Consider the following 23,028-nt stretch of genomic DNA (forward strand, 5'->3'; position numbering starts at 1 on the left):
AAAATAACTTTTGTAAAGGGTCTTAGTCTTAGTGATAGAGCACCTGCCTAGCATGTGCAAGGCCCTGGATTTGATCCCCTATATCACAAAAGGAAGAAGCTACAAAAGAAATTATTTCTTTATAAGATCGTATTATGTATAGTTTTATATATTATTCTGAGGAGAGCTTGGAGAAATACAGCTGTCATGAAGGGCACAATAGAGAAAATGGCATAATGACCCCCCACACTCATCACCCAGCTTCAAAAATTATCAACACAAAGCTGCTTTTGTTTCATTTGTACAATCTACTACATGCCTCTCCTTAAATATTTTAAGCAAATCCCGGCTATCATATAATTTTATAACTAGGTACTTCTGTATTTTTAATATACAACAAAACTCCAGGGCTGGGGATGTGGCTCAAGCGGTAGCGCGCTCGCCTGGCATGCGTGCGGCCCGGGTTCGATCCTCAGCACCACATACCAACAAAGATGTTGTGTCCGCCGAGAACTAAAAAATAAATGTTAAAAATTCTCTCTCTCTCTTTAAAAAAAAAAAAAAAAAAAAAAAAAAAAACTCCAGAGAGCAAAGGCCAGAGAAATGGTGAAAGCCCCTCCCCTCTAGGTGAAGGGGCTCAGCCCTTCATGAGGAAAGGTGTACTTCTCCAAGCTCTCCTTGAAATAAGATTTTTCAAAATAAGCTTCCTATTATTTGCAAAATAAGTGAAAGTATGCAACAAACATATGCTTGGAAAAATAGCCTACAAATTTAATCATCATCATGTTTAAGAGAAAGCACATACTATGAAGATGAGGAATATGAGAATGGATATTAGAATTAGTAAGGGTTCAGTGAGTGGTTAGATACAAAACATATGTATAACAACAGATTTTCTTTTATTTTTTATTATTATTTTTGTGTGTGTGCTATGCTGGTGTCAGGACCCAGGGCCTCACGCGTGGTAAGCAAGTGCTTTACCATTGAGCTACACTCTCAGCCAAAGCATCAGATTTCTTTTCAGAAAACCAGTAAAAAAATTACAGGTAAGTTGCTATTTGTAAGAGTAATTTAAAACATTCAGAAATCACCTTAATAAAAAATATAAAAGTGCAGGGTCTATATGGAGACAACTATAAAGCTTTATGTTTATGTACACAGGAAATACCATACAGAATGAGAATACTGTTTAAAATATACTACCGACATACATAAACGAAACCTAGAATAAATACATCAAAATGTTAAAAATGGTTATCTCTGGATGTGAGATTGCTGAAAGTTTGTTATAATTTTTATATTTTTTTTCAGATTTTCAGCAATAATTGTTTTTTAATAGAGGGTTTGGCAACTTCTCTGAACCCTAGTCATAGCTGACAGAGAAGGAATGAAACAGAGGAACACCAAAGACTAAACATCAAAGCTTGTGTGCAGCTCCCTTTCACATAGAATCTGGGAGGGAGGGGAGCAGAATAGAAAGACTAAAGATTGGGTCAGACTGGCCAGGAGAAAAATTATGGCTTTGCCACTTAGTCACTACTTGAGAGTAAGTAATGGGAAAGTCATTCAGTCTCTGAGCTCCAGTCTTCTCACCTGTAAAACAGATATATTAACAGCTAATCTGCTGGATTTGCATAAAGAGAAAAAAAAACTTACTGGCTAGCATATTCTATACCCTAGAACTGGTTATCCATCAAAATTACATAGGGAGCTTTTGAAAAATAGAATGTATGGACCTCACTCCATATCTACTGAATCAGGGATTCCACAGGTAGGGCCTAGAAATGTACACGGAATGTCATTACAATATACACTTAGGAGTGCATTTCTGATTTTTATACAACCACTGTATTTGGGAATCCTTAAGAAACCAGTAAAGGATGTTACATAAACAAAACTTCAGGAATTTATGTTTTCAAGGATTTTTTTGCTCTTTGTTTTTGTTAACACTTATTAAACAGTCTGTATTGGCATGACTATAACTACTTAAGCAGGAGATAAGATTTCTTTGTACTTTTAGTGATACTGTGATACGTTAGGCACTAAAGCAGAGCTAGTAATGCTTTTACTAGCTTCATGTTGGCTTATTTTAATGGTTGAGATGTTTGTTATAAGACACGTAACCTATCGTTAGCTTCATGTTTAAAAAATATATATATATTTATTAAAATGGCTTGAGTTTCATCTTGTTAGGATCCACTTTTTAAACTTTCCATCCCTTGTAGTTATGCATCGGGCATGTACTAGTCCTCTAGAATTAAGTAGGTTAAACTGTAACAATATGATGGGAGGAACTCTCCAGGGCTTGTTTTCCAAAGAAAAGTATTTAGAGGAACAAAACTTAAACCTCCCTAGGTGTGTTACAAAGTTGTTCAAAAAGTAACTCAGTAAGGCTTATGAATGAAATTATGTAGAAACCAAGTAGACATTCTGCTTTAAAGAATAATAAATGCAGATGATTTAAAAAAAAAACTAGGGTATACTTGGTATACTTATAAATAATTGATATAAGCTACATTGTTGTTTTGAGTTTTATTGCACTTCATGTGTAAAAAGCCTTGTCTTATAATTAATCCTCAAGTTTCTTAAGGACTGGACGATATCTTTCTCTAAGCCCCTATCACAGAATTACTAGACATACAGGAATTATGGAAGAAATATTTGTCAAATGACTTAGTTTATATAACTAGTTATATAAAGACTAAAATACCAAATTTTTTCTAAATACATTTTTCTTTGGTCCTGGGGATCAAACCCAGGGCTCCATGAATACTAGCAGACACTCTACCACTGAGCTACAATCTTGGCCCTCCAACACCATTTTAAAACAATAAAACTAAATACTAGGACCCTAATATGATATAATTCCTGACAAAGAAGACTTCTCATGAAGCCATCATCATATTTATCCATGCAATATTAGTTACAGGAATACTAAGAGAATTTTTTTTTAATCTTTATTTTATTTATTTATTTTCAAACCCAGGGCCTCGCACATGCTAGGCAAGTGCTCTACCACTTGAGCCACAACTCCAGCCCCTAAGAGAATATTACCCTAAAGTATTGCATGTGGTCTCATGGCATATAGGTCAGTAAGTTCACCAAGAACTTCAGAGGATTGGGCTGGAGAGGTAGCTCAGTGGTAGAGCACTTGCCTCTAGCATGTGTGCAGCTCTGGATTCAATTATCAGCACTACCAAAAAACAAAACAAAACAACAAAAAAAAAAACACTCCAGAATATGAACCTCTAGAGCCCTTCTAACTGGTCTGAAAAGGCTGCATTTACACTATGTCTAAAGGATGAATTTAGATGGAATAATTCCACAGGAGAGCATCATATTTATAACGTTGATTGTTCTACTGGAGAATGAAATAAAATAAAGATAAGAAAACATGAAAGGACTATAATAGAACATAAATAGCAGAAAAAGATTATAGGAATGGGGCTGGGGATATGGCTCAAGTAGTGGTGCACTCGCCTAGCATGCATGAGGCACTGGGCTCAATCCTCAGTACCACATAAAGATAAAATAAAGATATTGTGTCCACCTAAAGCTAAAAAATAAATATAAAAAAAAGATTATAGAAATGAATAAATAATGACTTATGGAAAATTCCCAAAGAAGATCAAAAGATTTAGAAATGGCATTTTTTGCCAAAAGAGAGAATATGTTTGAGAGATGTGTGAAGACAGAAAGCCTGCTCAGTTAACTACTAACTCTATTTTCTTAGCATTCTCCAGGATAACCAGAGTGCCAAGCAGTGGTCTAATGATGGAACTCAGCCCCAGAATTAAAGACATTCCTTTGTGATAGAAAAGTGCTCTGCCACTGAGCTACATCCCCCATCCTAAGACATTGATGACATTTCCTCTAACCATCAGGAACAACTGCAAGGCAGGCTGCTGGTCTGCCCAGAAACAGGGTCAACACTTCAAAGCATGGACTTTTCTAAAAATAAGATCACAGGGTCAATTATTGAAACATGTGAGAGACAGAAAAGAGAGGAAAAGAAACTGAGGGAGAGACAAGTATATATATACAATGGACAGTAACAAATGAAAGCAACAGGGGGACTACCCATTTCTCCAGTATATTCAGTGAAACATTGAATCAGATCAAGTAGATTCAACTTTAGGAAGAAGTGAATGAGGAGCAAATAAAAATCCTCTTCTTTATTAAATGCATCAAACTTTATGCCAAATAATTTACTTCTCATATTGTAAAATGGATTGCTGCACTTACATTTGAAGTATTCTACCCTATTTTTATGTATTTATAATTTTTAAGATTATAAATACATAAAAATAGGGTAGAATAAAAGTGAAGAAGGCAAACAAAAGGTAGCTGGAAAGATGCAGTAGCTTAGATAAACTGCCTCTGTATTGATTCATTAAGAGGCGATTACTAGGAACTGCATTAAGATATATAGAAAATCTGAACAAAATGAACAAGATGAATCATAAAAAGTGTTTTCTGTTTGTGTTAAATACAACAAAGAGTATTAACTGAATCAACAGAAGAGGCCAGCCTAGTAAGATGTTCAAAGTATTGAGAATAAAACTAAAGAGAACTACAGAAAGACACAGAGCAAGAAGCAAATATTTCTGTTTCCCCACAGTCATCATTTAGAAGCAGTCATTAAGAAAACCATACCTAATAAGCATACTGGAGTCTACAATCAAAGAATAATGTAAGTAGCACTTATAATGTGGTTTAGCACAAAAAGGTTGGCCTTCATATGAGGACAGAGTTGAATACAAAACATAGCACTATCATGTACAACTTTAGCAAGTAATCGAATTTCTTCAATTCCTTCTCTCAGCTGTAAAAAACAGCAGCTACCTATAGTTTGCAACATCACTACATTAGAGGTAATGCATGCCAAGTACCTATACAGCACAAGGCAGGTGCTACTGTTAATATAATAATCATTAATATTGTTAGTCTTAATTATGTAGCAATGGAGATAGTCAATGAAGATTTTTTACAGGCTTCAGACATTTCTTTTAAGAGGGAAAAAAAGAAGAAATCTGGGAAACATAACCATCATAAAATATTTTAATAGTATTTTACTTTTGAAATTGTGTTCTAAAGTCTTGCTGAGATTGAAGCTTTGAAAATGCACTACTGCCACCCTTTATACTCATACCATATGAACACAAAAGAAAATGATAATAATAATACCAGCAACCTAATTTTTTTAAGATAAAAGAATTAACATATATGCAAAAAAGATTGTTATTAGGACCATTAATGAGGCAAGGAAATATCTAGGTTGGAACTGCAAAGAGGAATGTATAACCCAGAGACCCATCCAAAAAATTAGAGACTAATCCTTAGCCCTACAAACACAGTACTGGCATGACATTTTGTACAGAATGTCCCCTGCACACATCGATCTTTATGACCCAGACTGAAATTGGCTGAAAAGGCAAGATCTAAAGAATTTACACAGCTTCCGAGGGCCAAGGACAAGTAAAAGAGCTCAAAGCTCAAAACACAAGATTTATCTGCACAGATGATTTAAAGGGATGAATCAAAGTAAAAGTTCTTATATAATAATATAAACTAAATAAAATATATAAATACTAGAATTAAGAATTAAAATTATTTCCATTTACCTGATTGTTTAGAATTTCTTTCTTTCCACTGAATATTTTTGCATTTGATCTGGTTTTGTCTCTCTTTTCGAAGTCGTTCTAATCTTTGAGCTTGAAAAGAAATATTATAACTATAAGTTTGTCAATGAAAGTTTACTATAAACAAAGACATAATTAACTACCTTTATATGAATAAAGATGTTTTATATTGCATATGTAGGGAAAAAGTCATAAAATTTTAAAGGTGGCACCCTGAAAAGCAAATACCAACAAAAACATGAAAATATTCTTGATTTATAATTGAAATTAGAGGATATAAAACATTAATAGAGATCATAAAGATAGTATTAACATGGAAGAGAATAATAAAATGTGAAAACTTCTGTGATTAATATGACATTTCATTATATAAATCATTAATAACGGTCTTAAAGGAATTTTAATGCACAAATGAACTGAAGTGAATATTACATTACAGGAATAAAATTACTGTTATGAATTACTCTACCCGTTTCAAAAATTAAAGATAAATGAACTCAGACTAGACTATTAAAGTTTTAAATATAAAATCCTTTATCTAAAAATCATGAAAATTATAAAATGTCAAAGCTATATAAATTAGCATAGCTTTTCTTCAGTGGGCTGAAACAGTTTATAGGTAGTAAAATAAATGATTTGTATCTTTGTAACATTAGTCAAATCCTAAAAAGAACAATTTTTCTTTTAAAAAATTTTAAGATATGTTAAGAGAATTAAAAAGTAAATTCCTTGGTCATTAGGACAACTAATAATCTGAATTAATTATTAACATCCAGGTGCTACATAAAGAAATTCCAACAATATCAAGAGTCACCTAAAATCATGCATTTGTGATTATACTGCCACTGGCTGATCAGTCTTCAAAAAAATGGAGAACTGAGCCTTTAAAGATATACCATTCAGCATCCATTAACTGCTGCACAGAGATAACAATGAAAGGAAAGTCAAAATTGATGCCATCTCTTGAAACTCATTTTCTCTTGCTAATCTTCAACATCCTATTCTAGCACATTGCTAATAGAAAATAAATAAAATAAATTTCTTTTTCAAACACTTTCAAGGTAGGAAATCATACAATCCTACCTTACATTGTGATAGGGAAACACCAAAAATATTTTTACCAGAAACCTAAAAATACTCTGGCAAAAGCATTCGGTCAATGTCACTATATCTAACCAAATTCCACAGAAGAAAAATACATTGGTTGCAATTAATAAATGTGAAGGGTGCAGCCAATGTAATATAATCATAAAGCTCTTAATTTAGCAATATTCTCCTACTGAAATCCATTCAACCTGTCATATGAGATATCGTCTCAATAATTTGCAAGGAAGTCAGTTTCAACTAAAGAACTCAGAATCAATGATTTCGAATTATATTCAAACCTTCATTCAAGTCATATTTTGATAAAAGTTCCTTTAGATATTGGGAAATAGTATTAATTATTCTCATAAGATCAAATTATTCTTTTTGGTGTCACAGATGCTGAAATTTGAACCAAAACCTTAATGTGCTTTTCACTATAATTGTATCTGGTTCTACCTATAATACTCCTTTATGTAATATTTTATATCCAGATCATGAAAAATAAATACATGAATATTTTCAGTCTTGTAGTTTGACTTCTGTCACAATCATAGGGCATTAGCAGGTTACTATTGCTGATTTGGAGATTATATTTTCTGATGATCTAAAAAATAATAATTATCTCCTAGAATATCCTATTATTTCAGAACTACAATATGTATTCTAAATAATTTATCTAATTAAAGGCCTTGGTTCATCATATTCCCTGTGAAAGGAAAAAAATTTCAAACTAGAAAACAGGCAATGAAAAACCGTTTAAAAGATAACAATATATATACCAAAGTTGAGCATTTTCAAACCACAAAGATCAAGGTTAGTGGTCAATAAAGATAAAGAATCAAAAACAGAGGCACCTTTTCTAATCTCACACCCAAAGTGGGAATTCCTATTAGGACCAACCCTAACAAATAAAGAGCTGTCTCTGCCACTCCCCAACAGCCCCCCCCTCAACAATTCCTCCATAGATAACAACTGTCTGGAGCCATACCTTATACTCCTTGGCTAGTCAGCTGTCTGTGTTAAAGGTTCTTTATTGTATCAACCTGAAATCTGCCTCCAGGGAGTCTATCTACTGGGACTAGTGTTGTTCTGAAAAGACACTCAGAACAGGTCTGGCTCCATTTATACATGATGACTTTTTAGAAAATAACATCCAGCATGTCTCCCCTACCCACTTTCCACCAATACCTTTTCTGTCTCCTTCCTTCTAATTACATCACTCCAGAGGACCTCTCCATTCATACTCAAAGAGATGGAGATGTTACTTAAGACTCGTTCTTAGTCTGACACATGCGTGTTCCTCTTATCACACAGAAACTCCCCCCTTCCAATATAATGCATTATTCCATACGACTGTTCACTAATTTAAAGCTCAGAAGACATGACTGGAAATAAAATTAAGGTTTACCTGTGTTTGAGCGTCTTCTAATACCAAAGTCCCAACTTGAGGTAATATCGACTGACTGGGCGTATACATAGCCCTGAGTCTCGCCATTGCTTCCCTGAATTTCTGACCCACTGTCTCCAGGCATTGAAGGAGGATGAATCTTCTCTAGGTCAACATCATGATCAATGAGAACCATCTCACACATTCCTGTGTCATCACTGGTCACATGTGACTGCCGAATATGAGCTAGAATGATAGTTGGATTGTCCAAGAAGGCCATCCTTTCTGTGGGCCAATTTCCTTAAAAGGCTATTTTCTCCTCTTCATATTGTTTCACCAGCTCACCTACCTAGAAACATGATGTACACAGCAATATTTAAGAATAAGGCAGAAAACGACTGAATCATTTTTCAAACAAATTCAATGTGGTAAAATGCTACCTTGAAAATCAACATTTATCCCTGTACCGAGGAGCTTAAAAGGATTAAGTCTAAGCTGAAAGGAAATCCTTATAAGCACTAGGGGCTATGGCTCTGGTCAATGAAATCTCTCTGTGGTATCAGAGAGGAAGGCTTGCTCTCTTGCAAAACAAATAACAGTAACCTCTTAGTCAGGCTACTTAAAGCACATAACTAATGCTGAAACAATAAGTTCAAGTCTTTCTTTTTCTATTCCTTCTCATTATTTTGTAAGGAACAAACTATATTTTCCTCAAATGATGTGCTTAAGTATAAAACTTATTTCATCAGTTTACATTTTCCCTTTTGTCTTATGGTTATGAAGTGTTTAAAAGGGCACAGAGATTTGACAAAGGTGTACCACCAAAGTAATTTTGTTCAATAAACATATTTTCTTTTTTTTTAATTTAAGACAGTACTGTGTTTTTTTTTTCAAGATAGAGTGAGAGAGAGGAGAGAGAGAGAGGGAGAGAGAATTTTTAATATTTATTTTTTAGTTCTCGGTGGACACAACATCTTTGTTGGTATGTGGTGCTGAGGATCGAACCTGGGCCGCACGCATGCCAGGCGAGCGCGCTACTGCTTGAGCCACATCCCCAGCCCCAGTACTGTGTTTTTAAAATAAAACTTATTAATCAAAACTGCCTTGCTATAAGATTAATTTCTTATTTTAGAAACCTAATTATAAGAACTGCTTCCTCAATCCTGTTAAAACTATAATGATGTTTATTCTAGGAATGTAGATGGTACCTCCTTGGTTAAATGAGAATACTCACAAAACAGAACGGAACCATTGTTTCTGTTAGGAACTAGGTCCTAGAGACCCACTGGGTTCAAATCCTGGCCCTATCAGTTGCTGGCAATGTGATCTCAGTCAAAACATTTAACACTTTTGAGCCTCCTTTTGTTCTTCATTTATAAAATGGAGGTGCCAGGTAAGAGAGGATACACAAGCAAAAATGCAGAAAAGTGAACAAGTAGGTAGTACATAATTAAGCAAACATAGGCTGCTATTAATAAGGTTGATGATGATGGCAAAAAGATCACTACTATTTTCAGATTTAATTCTTGTTTAAGGTAGTCATAAATATACCAATATTTCATCCATCTTCAATAAGTTCATGGAAGATAAAATAAGTCTGGTTCTTTTGTGATAGAAGACACTGCAGGTTACCTCAGTCACCTCCTTGCTCTTTCAAAATGGTTTAGATCTTGAAATACAAGGAATGTGAAAGCTGGTTTGAAAATGTTCCTAGAAACAATCCTATGAAGATTTTTATTTTTAGAAATAACTATAACTGGGTCCGGGGCAGTAGGTGAATGACAGAACACTTGCCTACCATACACAGGCCCTGAGTTTAATTCCCAGTACTGCAAAAAAAAAAAAAGAGAGAGAGAGAGAGAGAGAGAGAGAGAGAGAGAGAGAGAGAGAGAGAGAAGGGGCTGGAGATATAGCTCAGTTAGCAGAGTGCTTGCTTTGCATGCACAAAGCCCTGGGTTCAATCCGAAGCACCACAAAAAAATTTTAAAAAGAGAAAAAATAAATATCAATAACACCAGATTTTCTTGTCATTTGTGTCTTCTAGAAATGAAAAACAGGAGGTAACCTATTTAACAAATCATTACAGCTAATTGAGGTTTCCAAAAATTTTGTTCAAGGCTGGGATTGTGGCTCAGCGGTAGAGCGCTCGCCTAGCACAGGCGGGACCCAGGTTCGATTCTCAGCACCACATAAAAAAAATAAAAGCATTGTGTTGCGTCCGTCTACAAAAATTTTGTCCAGTAACACGTCATTCTACTGCCATTAACTCGTGGATCTTATAGACATAGAGATTAAAGAATGTTTTACTGAGAAGCCCTAAATCAAGTAAGTTACACTACTATTCACTTTTTCCCTTAAATATATTAACTACTTATTTACACTAAGGCTAAGAAGAAATACCTGAATCAAAAGTTTATGCCCTAATATAGACCAACTACATCCCTAATATTAATCTTTTAAGTAAAGTTCTGAAATATTTGGTCTCAAAACCATTAATGTGCTATTTTAAGTAGAGCAGTCAAAAATTATAAATCTAAAAGGGAGCTTTTAAATTTCACTTATAAAAATAAGAACTTTTTCTATAAACATAAGAAATGTATACACCCCCAAATGAGAGCATTTTCACGGGATAGGATCACAAACTGCCGGAGCTGCAAACATCCTCCTGTAGCAACCACAATAAACTGTCTTCCCTCCATGGAAGCAAGGCAATGGGTTGCTAGCAGAGGAACAGGTGCTCCCACCTTCATCCTGAATAGTTCTCCCCTGCAAAAACAAGGACTTCAATAAGAAGCCATACATTGGGAGGGTGTTCTGACACTGAAAAGTCAAATGACAAAGGGCAAAGCAAAAGGACACTTAAAGGACGCTTAAGTACCTTCAATAAAATATTTTTCAGCAAAATTAATCTGCTTCATCCCAGCTTAGAAAGAAGAATGGGCAAATACCTCTAAAGGCACACACCTGCTCCCCATCTTTATCCTTACAGAAGAGAGGCCTCAAAACACCCTAAGATCAGCAGAGATCTTCTCTATTAAATACTATCACTTTGTACATAGAGGAATCTGTAGGATTCACTCAATCATTCCTTCCACACCAGTTTTAATAGAGAACTCTCACAGGCGGCCCTGGGAAATGTGCCATTTTGTGTGTCACTTTCCACCTCCTGTTCCGTGTTCTTGAAGACTTAAGACTATAAGTTCCACAAGGACAGGGGCCATCACACCACATCCCTTCTGACAAAAGGTGTTTACACATGGCAGGAATTCAATACATGTTGCTGTCCAACTTCCAACAACTATCCAATTTTGTTGTAGAGATAAGTCATATATGAGCATGTCAGGTTTAAGTGTGATTATAAAGAAAGGATTGCCTTTTTTTATTAATACAGATACAAGAGCTTCTCTTCAATGTGCCCTTCAAAATTGTCACCTTGGGACATTATCAACTTATTCCAACAACTCTGCTTTTCAGAACCAAAAGAATATTTTTTTTAAATCTCCTTAAGAACAGCCAAGTATCATTTGAAGGTATACTTGATTTCTAAGACAAACACATTCAGAATACAAATGAAACAACTTGTTCTCTGTTCACTTGTACAAAAAGCAAAATTATTTTTTAAGACTAATATTGGCAGGAGTTCAGAAAAATATGCACTATAAAGCAAGTAAAACTTAGGATTTTTTAGAGAATAATTTGGCAATGTTTACCAAAATGAAAAACATGAACACCCTTTGAGCAATCATACTTTTAGAATTTAAGAAAATAATTGTGCAAAAAATGTTTCTCAGAATTGTTTACAATATGTAATGAAAATCTAAACATCCACTAACAGCACATATACTATGATACATACACATAATAGAATACTTAACAATGATTAAAAACATAACAGGCTGGTTAAACAAACAAATGTGGTATATAACATAGGATAGAATATTATTCAGCCTTAAAAATGAAGGAAATTCTGACATACGCTTCAACATGGATGAGCCTTAAGAATATCTTGTGAGGGGGCGCTTAGCAGTAGAGCGCTCACCTTGCACATGGGAGACCCTGGGTTCAATCCTCAGCACCACATACAAAAATAAACAAGTGAAATAAAGGTGTTGTGTCTAACTACAACTAAAAAACAAATATTAAAAAAAAAAGAATATCATGCTAAGTAAAATACATACTTCCCATGGCATATGTACCTTATAACATGAGACAATCATGTCCAGCTCCATGAGGTCAGTTTCCCAAAGATTCCTTATTTTACAGCTTCTTTCTTCCTTGTTTTTTTTTTTTTTTTTTTTTTTTAACAGTGCTGAGGATGGAAACCAAGACCTCACTACATGCACACTATCACTGAGCTACTCCCCCAGCCTCTTTCTCCCACTCTTTAACTACAGGTTCTTTAAAGCATAAAGATTTGTTTTACTGAAAATGGAAGCAGTAGGGACATCCATGCAGAATGAGAAGATAGTAAGAGATGTTCAAACAACAATCATTTTTAATGTACTGGGCTGGATCTCCTTATAAAAGACAATATTCAACAAATATTTGCTAAGTTCCTACTACCTGCTAATAGTGGTTCCAGCTGCACTTTGGATACTGTTACCACTTTGCACTTTCATTTGAACATGCAACCTACATGTGGTAACTTGAGAATAATTTTAGTAGGTTTTGGATATCAAGTCTGAAATACAATTTTTTTTTCCTGTGCTGCATTTTAAACTGAGAGTCTTGCACATACTAGCCTAGTACTCTACCCCTGAGCTCCATCTCTAGCTGAATACAATTTTTAATAACAACTTCATGTACACACAAACTCTCAAACTTCATCTACAATGGCTTCTAGAAAAATATAAAGTATGACATGGTAAAACACACAAAGAGTTGGAGAAAGTCGCAAAGAGGAAGTAATTCAGGATAAATTCATACACCATGGCATGACATAAGATCTTGTACATTTACCACAGGTAAACTGCAGAATCTCAGAAGCAAAATACAACTGTAACAGCTAACCTTAACTTACTATAAAAACTAGAATTGTTCTAAGCCAAGCATGGTGCTATATATCTGTAATCCCAGTGTCTTGGGAGGATGAGGCAGAAGGATCACAAATTTTAGATCAGCCTCAGCAATTCAATGAGCCCCTAAGCAACTTAGCAAGACTGTCTCAAAATAAAAAAAATAAAAAGAGCTGAGGATATGGCTAAGTGGTTGAGTACCCCTGAGTTCAATCCCTAGTTCAAAAAAAAAGAAAACAACTAGAATTGTTCTATCCTTGTATATGAATTAATTCATATAACCCTCAAGATAACCCTATTTAGTTACTATTTTTATCCCCATTTTACAAATGAAAAAAAAAAAAAACTGAAACACAGAAAGGTCAAGAACCTTGCCCAAAGCCAGACAACCGAAGTAAGAACCAAATCTAAAGAGCTTGAGATCTTAACCACTATGGTATTCAGTCTCTCAAAAAGGAACAAATAATCACAATAAAAATGATCCTATTGTACTCTTTGGACTCTGAGACCTGAGACAAATTCCTTCCAGGGATTCCTGTAAAGGACATGAGAGAGCAAATATGCTCTGCAGCAGACAAGATTTTTAGCTCCCCTCTACTAATTCCACAGTGACTTGGTGACAGTGACTCAGTGACTCATGAAACCATAAGAAGCAAGCAGTACATGAAACAATTGTTCAAAAAATAAAAATCACAAAACTTTACACATGAAAGGAATTTTAGAGATCATTTACTTTCCTAAAACCATAGAGACCTTATTTTTTAAAAAATATTTTGTTGTAGATGAGCACAATACCTTATTTTATTTTTATGTGGTGCTGAGGATCAAACTCAATGCCTTACATATGCAAGACAAGTGCTTTACCACTGAGCTACAGCCTCAGACTAAGGATTTAATTTAAATAATCAGTTAAGTCTAAGTATATTTTTTGTTTGTTTGCAGTGCTCTTGATAGAACCCAGGGTCTCATGCATGCTAAGCAAGCACTCTAACACTGAGCTACACCCTTAGTCCTCTAAACACATTTTTTAAAATCCTCTAGTGATTTATGCAACTTTAACTACAAATCCATCCATACCTGAAATATTTTTTATCTTTTTAAAATAACATACCATCATGAGTCCTCCCTAAACTCCTTTACTTCCCAAGAACCTGAGACAGGCAGCAGTATGATTGAAAATACTCAAGTTCAGCCAATAGTTAGAAAGAAATTCCTCTTCTAAAATATTTTCAATACTGCACACTGGCTTTCCTCTGCCAGGCAGACTTCCAGCCCCCTCACCTGTGAAAACTTGTCTGAATAAGCAACAGCCTGAGGCTTCTCAAAGGTCTGCAAAATCCCAATCAAAAATTACTGCTGCCCCATCAATGTGTCATATAAATGTTGGCATGTTAATTGTGTATTTATAAGATTGTTAATGGTTAGTTAATTTACCTCCCACACCATTATTGTACTTGAAATGATTTAACGTCTGCTAGGGGAGTTAACAACATGTAACAGCAGATGCGAAGTTTTTTTTTGTTTTGTTTTTTTGTTTGTTTGTTTTTTACCACCTTTGCACACTGTACCCGGACTTCCCATGGTTAGCATTAGGCCAAGTTAAACCTGATTGCTGCAGGCCTTAAGACTGTTACAGAAGCACTCACAGATTTATATCCCACAAGGAATAATAACAAGTAGATCAGCAACAACATTTTTATTATATACAAAGTTTTCCACTCATAGTAACCAACAGACCCTCTTTTTATTAATATTTCAACATTATTTGATCTTAAGTTCAGAATTCATTCTTCCTGGACTTCAAAAATAATTAAAGTAACCACTAACATAAAATGCGCTTTACTGCCTTTTTCTGTCTTTTCAATTTAACTCTAAATTAAACCTTCATTTATTTTTTCAGACTACTAAAATAAAAGCTGGTCTTTTTTTTTTTCCACTAACTGTTCTGGGAATTAAAATTTTCTCCATGTGAATAGGCCTAATCATGAAACAGCAAATAGTGAGACAATATATCTGGAGAGTTTATTTTTTCCTTTCACATTTTTAACTCCATATGATTAAAAATAATTACTAAATTAAGACAAGAGAAAATAAATGCATATATCTTCCTTTGAATGAGATCCATTCACTAAGCATCATTTGAATGGGAGGTCCTAGGAACCCTACAAAAATATGTGAATCTTGGTCTGCCCCTCTCCAGGCAGTTCAGCAGAATGGCTACGTCACAAACATACAGAACAGCAACAGAAGGCAAGGTACATCTACCTCTAAAAGAGACACTAAGTATGTTTTCCAAGAGAAGTGAAAGTAAAGAGAGCTTCAGGAAAGATGGTGATGACATTTTAAGGATAACAGCCTCTCCTTAGAAACACAAGGAGAATAGGAACGTATTTCCTGAGCTCTTACACTGAGCCAGCCACACTAATCACCCTGAGCCTTTGTGAGGTTTTTTTTTTTTGGGGGGGGGGGGTAGGGTGGGGATTGAACCCATGCTCTATCACTAAACTATACATACCCAACTCATTTTACTCTTTGAGACAGGGTTGCTAAATTACCCAGGCTAGCCTCAAATTTGCAATCCTCCTACCCTCATTTTATTTATTTTTATTTTTTTAAACTAAAGTTTAAAGGAGTTAAGAAACTTGCCTAAGGGCACATGGTAAGTGTCTTTCAAGTTCCTCCCAAAAAGGAGTGGAGCCTATTTCCCCTTCCCTTGACTCTGGGCTCACCTTGTGCTTTGTTTTCACCAAGTGTATGCAGTGGAACTTCTGAACCTCGCCCTGAAGAGGACTTGATACTTCTGTGACCTTGGAAAGCTTCCAACTCATAAGATGTGGAATAAAAGACCACACGGGCAGTGGCTCAGCCATCTCAGTCACTCCATCTGTCCTGTTGAGGCCTCCAATAAATGATTATGGCCATCTGGGACCAGCTAGCCCTTCCCCACCTCCCACCAATCTATCAGAGGTAAGGTCTCCTACGTCAAATGTCTCACTCCAACAAAGGGACCACATTCTTGATTTTCTTGCCTTATTACCACTAACCACCTGAACTTTAACACCTGTCAAGGTCCAGTTGAAAGAGAGCCTGGTATAGTAAGTACAGTGCCTCTCAAACTTCTCCACAGATAGATCAGAAGGGCATTAAGAAGACCTGGGGAGGAACCTATGGCAGCATGCCATAAGAAATTTATGGTTAGAATTCATATTTTGCATTCTATCCCATAATATCCTATATCTGTGGTTGTTTTATATACGAAAAAAATACCACTAAAAATTGATACTCTGGGAAAATGGGCATTGCTCACCATTTTTTTTTAATACCCCAGATTAAACTCAGAGGCACTTAACCACTGAGTCATATCCCCAGCCCTTTTTTATTGATTTTTTTTTAGTTGTAGATGGACATAATACCATTATTTCATTTTTATGTGGTGCTGAGGATCAAACCCAGGGCCTTCCACATGCAAGGTGAGCACTCTGCCATAGAGCTACAACCCCAGCCCCCAACCCTTTTTTAAATATTTTATTTTGAGACAAGGTCTTGCTAAGTTGTTTAGGGCCTCACTAAGATTGGCTTTAAATTTGAAATCCTCGTGATTCAGGCTCCGGAGCCACTGGGATTATAGGCAAATGCTTACTCTTGTGGCTTCTAATACCCTATAACACAGACAGGGATTCTCCCAACTCCAGTTTGAATGGTAAGAGTCTTGTGGAAAAACAGACTTTGAAGTCAGAAATAAATGATTTTGTAATGATGAAATGGCACTTTATCAATGGACCACTCAAAATCTAAATTTTGTTCAAAATGTTTCCTATGACAAAGATAAAGAATGTACGTATTAATCTCACTAAATATATAAAGTTCTAAGCACAAGTTAGACTAGAATATTATTCAGCTGCTTTAATGCAATTGGTATTTTTTTTAGATGTTGATGGGCCTTTATTCATTTATTCATTTTTTTCATTCATTTATCTATGTGGTGCTGAGAATCGAACCCAGTGCCTCACACATGCTAGGCAAGCACTCTACCACTGAGCCACAACCCCAGCCTGTAATTGGTATTTTCAAAGAGTTTTGAAATAACATTTTTTATCTAGCAATAACTGTGAAACTTCAGACACCATCCCTAAAATCCCAAACCTGCCAACATCTCTAGCTGTTAGAAGTGCCAATTTGATGCAATATAGCCCTAAATTATTTTTCAATGGGTGTTGTCTCTCTGGAATAGCAGGTTTGAATGACACTTGTGAAAATAAACAATTTCGGGTTTTACTTTAATAACTCAGGTAAAAATGTTTATAGTTTTACCTCAAGTGAAGACTACGAATAATGGCAAATTATTCATACATGTTTTTTGATGTGAAATTATGAATAAGGGGCTGGGTTGTGGCTCAGCAGTAGAGAGCTCACCTATCATGTGTGGGGCGCTGGGTTCGAGCCTCACCACATAAAAATAAAATAAAGGTATTGTGTCCAACTACAACTAAAAAAACCAAAATTTTAACAGAAAAAATATGAATAATGTCAAATTATTCAACATCTTTTTCGATGTGAAATTACAGGTTTAGGAACTTAAACTGTAAATAGCACTCGAATGCCTGCCAAATTCTCATCCAGAGATTTCATTTGACAAATATTCATAAAACACTTCCTATATGTCAGATACCAGAGATAAGAGTGCTAAGAGGGGGAAAAAAAAAAGAGTTGGCCACTGCCTTCATGGTGCTGAAAGTGAATATGGTAGACAGAATTTTAAAACAGCTCCAGAGTTTCTTGCGCTTGGTGTCAACATCTATCCCTCTGTGTTATCCCCTCTTGAGTGTGGATGGGAACTTCCTTGTTTATAGCCAACAGAATATGGCAAAGATGATAGGACAGTCACTGTCTTGATGATATTTCACTGTGACTCCATCTTAGCCAACTGAAAAAAAGAGACTGAAAATTCAAAGCCGGAGAGATTCTCCTTGAAGAAGTGAGTCAAGTTAAAAAAAAAAAAAAAAACTATACATGGCAAGGACTGAGGGCAGTTTGTAAGAGCTGAGAATAGTTCCTAACCATGAACTAGTGAGAAAAGGGACACCTCAGTCACACAGTCACAAGGTAAAGAATTTTATAACCATCTGAGACAGGCTGGAAGTTCTTTTTCTAATTAAGCTCCGAGATGAATCCATAACCAGCTAATACCTCAATTTCATCCCTTTGAGACCAGGAGAAGGGAATCCAGCTAAAGCCTTGACTTCTAATTTGCTGTGAAACCAAAATCTTATACCATTTAAGCTGAGTATGTTTGTGGTAACTTCTTATGCAGCAAGAGAAAGTGAAAACAAAACTAAAACCTTACACATACAACACTGTAAGGCTCTCTGCAATCCAGTGTCACTCACCTGCTCGGCCCGCTATCCATGACTTCCAGGACAATTTCTGCCACATTCTGGCCTTTGGCAAAGATTGACCTTTTTGTGAGATGTGTCCTTCTCCTCTAACACTTGTCCTCATCTTCCAAGTCCAACTCAAGTATCTCAACCTCTGCAAATCCTTCATCAATTCCCAAAGTTCAAACTGTTTTAAAAGAATTTTATTTCTACCTTCATTCATTAGTTGAATGAATCTCTTTTCTTTTTTCAGTATTAGGAATTTAATCCAGGTACTTGAAGCTATATCCCCAGCCCATTTTTAGTTCCAAGACAGGGTTTCACTAGCCTCCAAAATTGCAATCTTCCTGCCTCAGTCTCCCAAGTCACTGTGATTACAGTGATTACCTTGCACAGCACAGGGATGTTGTTAAACAAGGTATAATGCAAAACACAGGACCCACAACAGAGAGTTATAATCCCCAAAATGTCAATATCAATAATTCTGAAATTGAGAACTCTTAATGTGTGGTTTGAAGTCACTAAATTTGTGGTAATTTCCAACTCCTTTGGAGCTGTTTCATTTTTACTAAAACTAAGGCACAGGACTTTAAAATGCTACTAAAATCTATGCTCAAAACTTCTAAAATGTAATCAACTCCTAGGATCAACTCCTAATACGTTTTCCAAAATTTTAACTATCCTAAGGAAAATCAAAGCTCAAACTGCTACTGACAAGCTGCATTCCCTCAAACTTATCCCATGGTCTGAAAAGCCAGTCCTCCTTTGGGAACACTAAACTTAAAACATGAAAGAGGTGAGAGCAAGCTGTGTGGACACAGCTTGTGGGAGAGAGAAGCAGGCCCCTCACTGCTCAATAATCAGCAAGAAGTTCCCCCACAAGAAAGCAAGCAGCAGAGGATCCAGTCTGGAAAAGCAGGCAACCTGGGAGGGGCTTGTAAGCCATTTTGAGGCTGGCAAACATGGGGGTCACTAGAGAATTGTGAGGAAAACAGTGACATGATCTAACTCACATTTAAAAAGATCTCCCTGGTTGCTATATTAAGGAGTGAATGAATCAATGGATGAATGAAAGAACAAGCTAATCACACTACTTTTTTTCCCTTTTTAATAATAATCTGTTTATGTGTTGGTTTTCTTTTCTATATTCTAAATTCCTTAAGGACACTGGCTGTCTTATTTATCACTATGTTGACAGTTTCTAGTAGAATATGGATGACATCCAATAAGAGCTCAGTGTGGAATGAATAGAAAAACAAATGAATCTTTCTTGTTTCCAAGAAGCTGTGCCATAATTTTCCAAAGTGGGGTAGGATGGGAGTATTCGTGGTGCTGGTTTAGAATATAGTTTAAAATTTCTTTTTCGTTTATTGCCTTCTCAGTATTTAAAGTTTGCTAGCACAACTGAAAGAATTCAATAGAGTTGCTTCCTCTTAACTGGCTCTAGGTTAACCACAGCATCATTTTAAAAAAACAGTTTATTACAAGGACCATTCAGGAACCCTGAATTCCTATTCCCCAATTACCAGAGACCTAATTGCATGGTCTGACCATTTCTATCATTTAGAGAACTATAATGTAGATTCTATTATTGTTCAGGTTTTACAAATCAGTAAAATGAGGATAGATCTGCAAAAGGCCACACAAGGAAGAGGCAGGGCCAGGATAAGTTTCAGGCAGACTAGTTCTGAATGCTTCTTTCTCCAAAGCACTTTGAACACTGTGCCTCACATTCCACTTTCAGTCCACTTCATCACAATCTTCCTATCCCACTGCTCGCACTAGTCCACATGAGAACACAAATAGATTTATCTGTTCATCCAGCAAGAATGAATACTCACTACATACTGCAAGTCTGAAGTAAAGTACTAAGTCAAAGTCCCTATCCCCAAGAGGGGAGTCAAGCAGGGGAGAAAAGTCAAGAATATAAATGGTCACAATAAAGAATGAGAGCAATAGAGGATCCAACATACTATGGAAATGCAAAGGAAAAATGCCTAAATGAAACTGGATACTCAAGACAGGCTTCATAGAGATGAATAAGACCAAGATAAGGCTGTGGCTCAGTGATACAGCACTTGTCTAGCACGTGTGAGGCACTGGGTTTATTCTTCAGCACCACATAAAAATATATAAATAAATAAGTTATTGTATCCATCTACAACTAAAAAAAAAGACCAAGATAAGGGAGGTAGTCACTTCCAACTCGCCTAAAGAATATGAAAAAGAGCCAGAGCCAGGTTCAGCAGCACATACTTGTTATCCCAGCAATTCTGGACACTGTCAGGAGGATGACAAGTTCAAAGTTAGTGTAGCCAACTTAATAATATTCTACCTCAAAATAAAAAAATAAGAAAGGTGATGTAGCTCAGTGGTAAAGTATCCCTGGGTTCGATCCCCAATACTGACAAAAAATTACAGTGCAAAAAAAAGAACTAGTATTGAAATAATCTATAACGCTGGGTCCTTGATAGAAGTGTTTACAATAAATCTCACTCCAGTTCTGTCCTATAAGTTGCAAATTAACACAAGCCCATCCATGAGTTATTGCCGAAGCAGAGAGGATCCTTTGTAGTTGGAGAAGACAAGGGAATGGGAAAGGCGAAGAAAGGGCAGACAGGAGAAGCAGAGAACAACCAAGCATCAGATCACTGGGGTTCAAATCTGGACACAGCCACTCATTGTGGGGCCTAGAAAGAGTAACAACTTCTGTATCTCCATTTCCTCATCCTCAAGGAAATAATTTTGGTGCCTACCTCATAGATTGTTATGGAGACTGAATGAATTGATATATGTTAAGTACTTACTATGCCACCTATACTCATTATACAATGTTTGCTATTAACTATTACTGCTATCATTCCATGGTCTAAGTTTACTGGAAGGCTGGAAGAGAGGGCAGCAATCAAGACAGCATGGCACTAAAGTAAGAAACAGCGAACACCTAAAGTTCAAAGTTGCTGATTAGATAGCCACTTTAGAGAGTTGTGTGGAAGATTAATTTGATAGACAAGACAGAAGATGGGTTACGAAGCCCAAGGAAGAGATGATGAAATCTGAAGTAAAGCTGTGAAAGATGGTTCTGTAAATCCAATAGGCAAGAAACATTTAAGAGATAAAAAATGGTAGAATTTGGTCGTGAAGGTTTGCACAATAGTGCCAACAAATGAAACTGCGAACTCAAAAGTAGGAACACTTCCATTACAGGTATAGTGGAGATAAGGAGTTATTTTTCAGTTACATTGAACTTGGAATATCCATGTATTATCCAAATAGAGGTCTATCAAAACACAAACTTGATAGCTCAGGAGAAAGCTGAGAAAATCTTTTTTTTTTTTTTTTTTTTTTTTGGAGCCAGAATATAACTCTTTTTTTTTTATTATTGGTTGTTCAAAATATTACATAACTCATGACATATCATCTTTCATACATTTGATTCAAGTGGATTATGAACTCCCATTTTTACCCCAAAAACAAGTTGCAGAATCACATCAGTTACACATTCACATTTTTCCATAATGCCATATTAGTGACTGTTGTATTCTGCTACCTTTCCTATCCCCTACTATCCCTCCTCCCCTTCCCTCCCATCTTCCCTCTCTACCCCATCAGCTGTTGTTCAATTCTCTCCCTTGTTTTTTTTTCCCCTTTCCCCTCATCATCTCTTATATGTCATTATGTGTAACAATGAGGGTCTCCTTCCATTTCCATACAGTTTCCCTTCTCTCTCCCTTTCCCTCCCACCACTCGTCTCTGTATAATGTTAGTCTTTTCCTCATGCTCTTCCTCCCTGCTCTGTTCTTACTTGCTCTCCTTATATCAAAGAAGACATTTGGCATTTGTTTTTTAAGGATTGGCTAGCTGAGAACATCTTAAAAACATCAATACACAAGTGACAGATGAAGCTATGGATATAAATGAGCTTGCCCAGTATGCAAGCAATGAACACCCAAGGAACAGCAATAGTTAAAAGGTAATAAGAAAACGCAGAAGCTACTAAACAAAACAAGTCAATCTTTACCTAAATTTTAAAGTTATGATCCACTGGACTATGAAGTCCTTCAGAGGAAAGCACTCTGACCCCTGACTTCCTTTCACTAACACCCAACATATAATGCCCAGTACACATATGCTTGTGAAATGAACCTGACGAACAGAGAAAACAGGAAGCTGGGCTGGGGATGTGGCTCAAGCGGTAGCACGCTCACCTGGCATGCGTGAGGCCCAGGTTCGATTCTCTGCACCACACACAAAGAAAGATGTTGTGTCTGCCGAAAACTAAAAAAAAAATAAATATATATAAAAAAAAAGAAAACAGGAAGCTTTCTCATCTAATAAAACAAAAGGCTCACGGAACTCCTTGAACCTAGAGTTGGCTCCAGGCCAGATCAGAGTCAGTTCAGAGCCTAAGGAAAGTAGAAACAAAAAGGAGCTCCACCATGTGCACCATTGAGGAGATGCAATGATGCAGCTGCCATGGGAAACAGTTTGGCAGTTCCAAAGTGTTTATAAAAACAGAAAGGCCACAGGAACCAGCAATTCCT

General features: G+C 36.0%; 1 protein-coding gene across 8 annotated transcripts in view; it reads right to left on the bottom strand.

Moving 5' to 3' along the window:
• Mapkap1 (MAPK associated protein 1) overlaps positions 1–23,028 on the bottom strand; it is a 231,391-nt gene that overhangs the window by 192,142 nt on the left and 16,221 nt on the right. For 5 of the 8 annotated variants that reach the window (XM_040286329.2, XM_040286328.2, XM_005320968.3 and 2 more), the window contains exons 2-3: positions 8,116–8,443; positions 5,604–5,693 (exon numbers count right to left, since the gene is read on the bottom strand). The exons of 1 other annotated variant lie outside the window; for it this stretch is intronic. In XM_040286329.2, the coding sequence (XP_040142263.1) occupies positions 5,604–5,693; positions 8,116–8,374 (349 nt within the window). In that variant the 5' untranslated portion in view covers positions 8,375–8,443. Of the gene's footprint in view, positions 1–5,603; positions 5,694–8,115; positions 8,444–15,838; positions 15,999–22,692; positions 22,763–23,028 lie in introns of those variants that run through there. 2 more of the 8 variants (XM_078048219.1, XM_040286327.2) reach the window with 2 other exon arrangements.

Source organism: Ictidomys tridecemlineatus, chromosome 4, assembly GCF_052094955.1.
Source record: "Ictidomys tridecemlineatus isolate mIctTri1 chromosome 4, mIctTri1.hap1, whole genome shotgun sequence".
Taxonomy (NCBI): Eukaryota; Metazoa; Chordata; class Mammalia; order Rodentia; family Sciuridae; genus Ictidomys; species Ictidomys tridecemlineatus.